Source organism: Cyprinodon variegatus, unplaced genomic scaffold, assembly GCF_000732505.1.
Source record: "Cyprinodon variegatus isolate N-32 unplaced genomic scaffold, C_variegatus-1.0 Scaffold562, whole genome shotgun sequence".
In the NCBI taxonomy this organism is placed as follows: domain Eukaryota; kingdom Metazoa; phylum Chordata; class Actinopteri; order Cyprinodontiformes; family Cyprinodontidae; genus Cyprinodon; species Cyprinodon variegatus.
Genome location: NW_015151015.1, coordinates 405,355 through 408,698, shown reverse-complemented (window position 1 = coordinate 408,698; position 3,344 = coordinate 405,355). Strand labels below are relative to the sequence as shown.

Genomic DNA, 3,344 nt, shown 5'->3' with positions numbered 1-3,344 from the left:
GGTCAGGTGTTTTGCTGTACAACAGTCACTTGGGCTCTTCAGAAAGAAAAAAAAAATGCAGAAGTCATAGATAGATATATGTGCTTTTGATTGTAATGATAATCGTACCTGCCCTGTCTCGCCTCTTTTATCCACCCTCTTTTATTTTCTTTCCCCTCCCTGCTGTTGCATGCCAGCGTCCAATTGTGAACATACATCTATATACATAACTCAGCCGCTTCAATAGATTTGACGTACTAACCCCGCCCGTGGGCTGTCCCTTGTGGAGGCATTATATTAAAGCAAGACAAGCGTGTCTCGGGAGAAAGATCTGTGTTCTGCAGCTCCACACTGAGGCTCAGGCTGCCTGCAGCACTTCTACACTTAACAAACACTCCGACTCGGCTGACAGCTCAGTTCCACCTGCTCTACCGATCAGCTGAGACACCAGCTCTGATTTTCTTTTTTTTCCACAGGAGAAAAAAAATGAAACTTGAAGTTTTCTCCGCGCACCACTTTGCGCAAAAGCCACTGGAGCTGTGCATGGAGCCAGAAGGGGGGCTTCCCTCTCCTTTGTCCGGGGATGAGCTCGGCTCAGACGGAGACTGCATGGCGAACAGCCCGGCACCTGTCACTCAAGGCAGCGAAGCCGGCAAAGGGAAGCCCTACACCCGCAGACCGAAGCCCCCTTACTCCTACATCGCCCTCATCGCCATGGCCATCCGGGAGTCCAGCAGCGGCCGCCTGACCCTGGCAGAGATCAACGACTATCTGATGAAGAAGTTCCCGTTTTTCCGAGGCAGCTACACGGGCTGGAGGAACTCTGTGCGCCACAACCTGTCACTCAACGACTGCTTCCTCAAAGTGCTCCGGGACCCGTCCAGGCCTTGGGGGAAGGACAACTACTGGATGCTGAACCCACACAGTGAATACACCTTCGCTGATGGGGTCTTCCGGCGCAGGAGGAAGCGCATCGCCAAGAGGGGCCCTAAAGAGCAAGAGAGCCCAGAGGTGCTTAGTGAGGACACCCGACTCCCCGCCCCTGAGGAGAGAGTGGGGCCCAGGTTCTCCAGCTCCTTCGCCATCGACAGCATCCTCAGCAAGCCTTTCAAAAGAAGAGAGGAGTACCACCCTGACGCACAGAACCCAACCCTACGGATGTACTGGGCCCCCGGGCCCCACACTCTGCCGTACGCAATGAATCCGATCCAGCATACATATGTGTCTGAGGCAGCGTACAGCTGCTCGGAGCCAAGAAGGGATCCGTACCTGCAGGCAACGGCAGCTGGCAGTGTCGCACCTGAAGGCGCCTTCAAGGTGCCCAGCAGAGCCCGATGCTTTCACATAGACTCTCTGCTTTCATAGAAATGAAAACAGACTGCACCTTGATGGGGGTTCTCAGCTTCCAGCGCTCCTTTTATTTATCTGTGCGGGACTCATAGTGACCAAACTACTGTAGAGTCAAAAGCAAACGCTTTGTGTTGTCAAAGCAGATTTGTGTGGTGACAAACTAATAAGTGTCATCAGGTTATGCCTCTGTGTGTGAGAGAGAGTGTGTGGGCGTGCGTTAGTTGTGTTTGTGTTCATGTATCCACGGTTCAATGGTCATTTCTTTTGTTTCCTAAAATATAAATCTGTCACTTTATTTATATTTTCATGTTTTGTATGAACTGCTGTAATGTATAATATATTAAATATTGACGAAGCTGCATTGCATTTATGAGGCTGCACGAGAAATGTAATGGAAACATGAACAGGTTTTCCAAAGACTGATTGACTGGATTGTTGATTGATTGATACAAATGCATGTTCGGTATTTTTATGAATAAAAATCGTGAAACAATGGGATCATGTTGTTTGGTGACTTTTCTGTTATAGAAATCAAATGAACTGGAGTGATGGGGACTGGAATTACACTCCAGTTAAGAGGAGGAGTGTAGACGAAACACCTGCTGCAGAATCACATTTGTCTTAAATGATGCTGGGAATCAATCTTTAAATCATTCAAATTTCCCCACTTTAGTGTTTTCGGTGGAAATAATGTAGGGAAGAAATAAGTAATCAACAGAACATTAAAATAACGCATCAAATATTTTATTTCAAATATAAAAATGTAATGTTTTGAATATTAGGTTGATCTGATATATAGAGGGTGCCCAACGCATCACTGAGAAAATCACTATTTGTTATTCAAATTCAATTAACTCCTAATGCGCATTTTAAAAACAACAAATGGTTGAATCACCATATTGTACACAAATAAAATAAAATAATAAAACAGACAGAAAACATTCCCTCATGAAAAAACAAACCACTCATGTTTTGCTGCACGCCAGTGAAGAGAAAAAAGCCTGGTGCATGTCAAACAAGCAACTTTGTTGGCTTTCGGGGCCGTAATAAATCACATCTGTCCAACTAAAAGTCCACAGGGTCCCTTTTTATTCTAGACGAAAGCCTATGATTTTTAGATTTAACAATTTTAGCTGTTGATGTGTTTTTTTCATAGTGGATGTTAATTGTGATACAATTAAATTGGTTATTAATCTGGAAAAAAACATGATTAGTCTTTAATAGACAATTGATTAAGCAGGGGAAAAAATTGAACTAGTTGTCAGCTGAGGGGAATGTGTAAAAAAAAAACATTTAGTATACATAAAAAACACATTTTCAGTAGGGGGTGGTGCTGTTTTATCCTGTTCAGAGAGTGCATATAGAGACCTATCCATAGATACGTTTCTAAAGCTCGAAAGGTTTCTATCCGGAGGGCCTCAAGTTGCTCTCCACGGTCCTGAAACGGACCCCAGAATCCGCAGCCAACCGCTTGAAATGTATATATTAAAAATCAACTCAAACTAAGAACAAAACATCGAAGAAAAGCGGGCCTCACAGAAACCCATGTCTAGATTTAATGCAAAAAAACAACTCTTTGCAACATGGCAACCAGCTCATCTAACAAATTATTCCTGCTGATGCTTGTGCGGAGATGTAACTCAGTACATTTACCTAAAAACAACACGTGTCATTTGAGAAAAAAACAGGTACACATAACTCACAACAAACCTACAATACAAACAATCCACATTTACTTTAAATTAATCCTCTACCTTCTATTTTAATTCTCCGACACTCGTGTCATATCAGCTGCAACGGAACTACATTAAATAAAATGTTCACTCTGTGGAGTTTTCATTTAATTATTTTACACACAATTTAGAAGAATTTAAAGCCGCGGGAATTTAGCTAAAAATAAAGGGGAAAAAAAGCAGAAGACATTTCATACAGCATTGCAGATATATGAATTAATCTCTACAAAATAAAACACTAAATAAAACATTGCGGATTTGAAGCTGTTATGTTTGTTTAGA

At 42.9% G+C, this 3,344-nt stretch overlaps 1 protein-coding gene across 1 annotated transcript; it reads left to right on the top strand.

Moving 5' to 3' along the window:
- Positions 1 to 297: 297 nt before the first annotated feature.
- Positions 298 to 1,347, top strand: foxq1 (forkhead box Q1). The gene has a single exon (XM_015391845.1). It carries the CDS (start codon positions 466 to 468, stop codon positions 1,342 to 1,344), a length of 879 nt encoding a protein of 292 aa, XP_015247331.1. The 5' UTR covers positions 298 to 465; the 3' UTR covers positions 1,345 to 1,347.
- Positions 1,348 to 3,344: the final 1,997 nt, after the last annotated feature.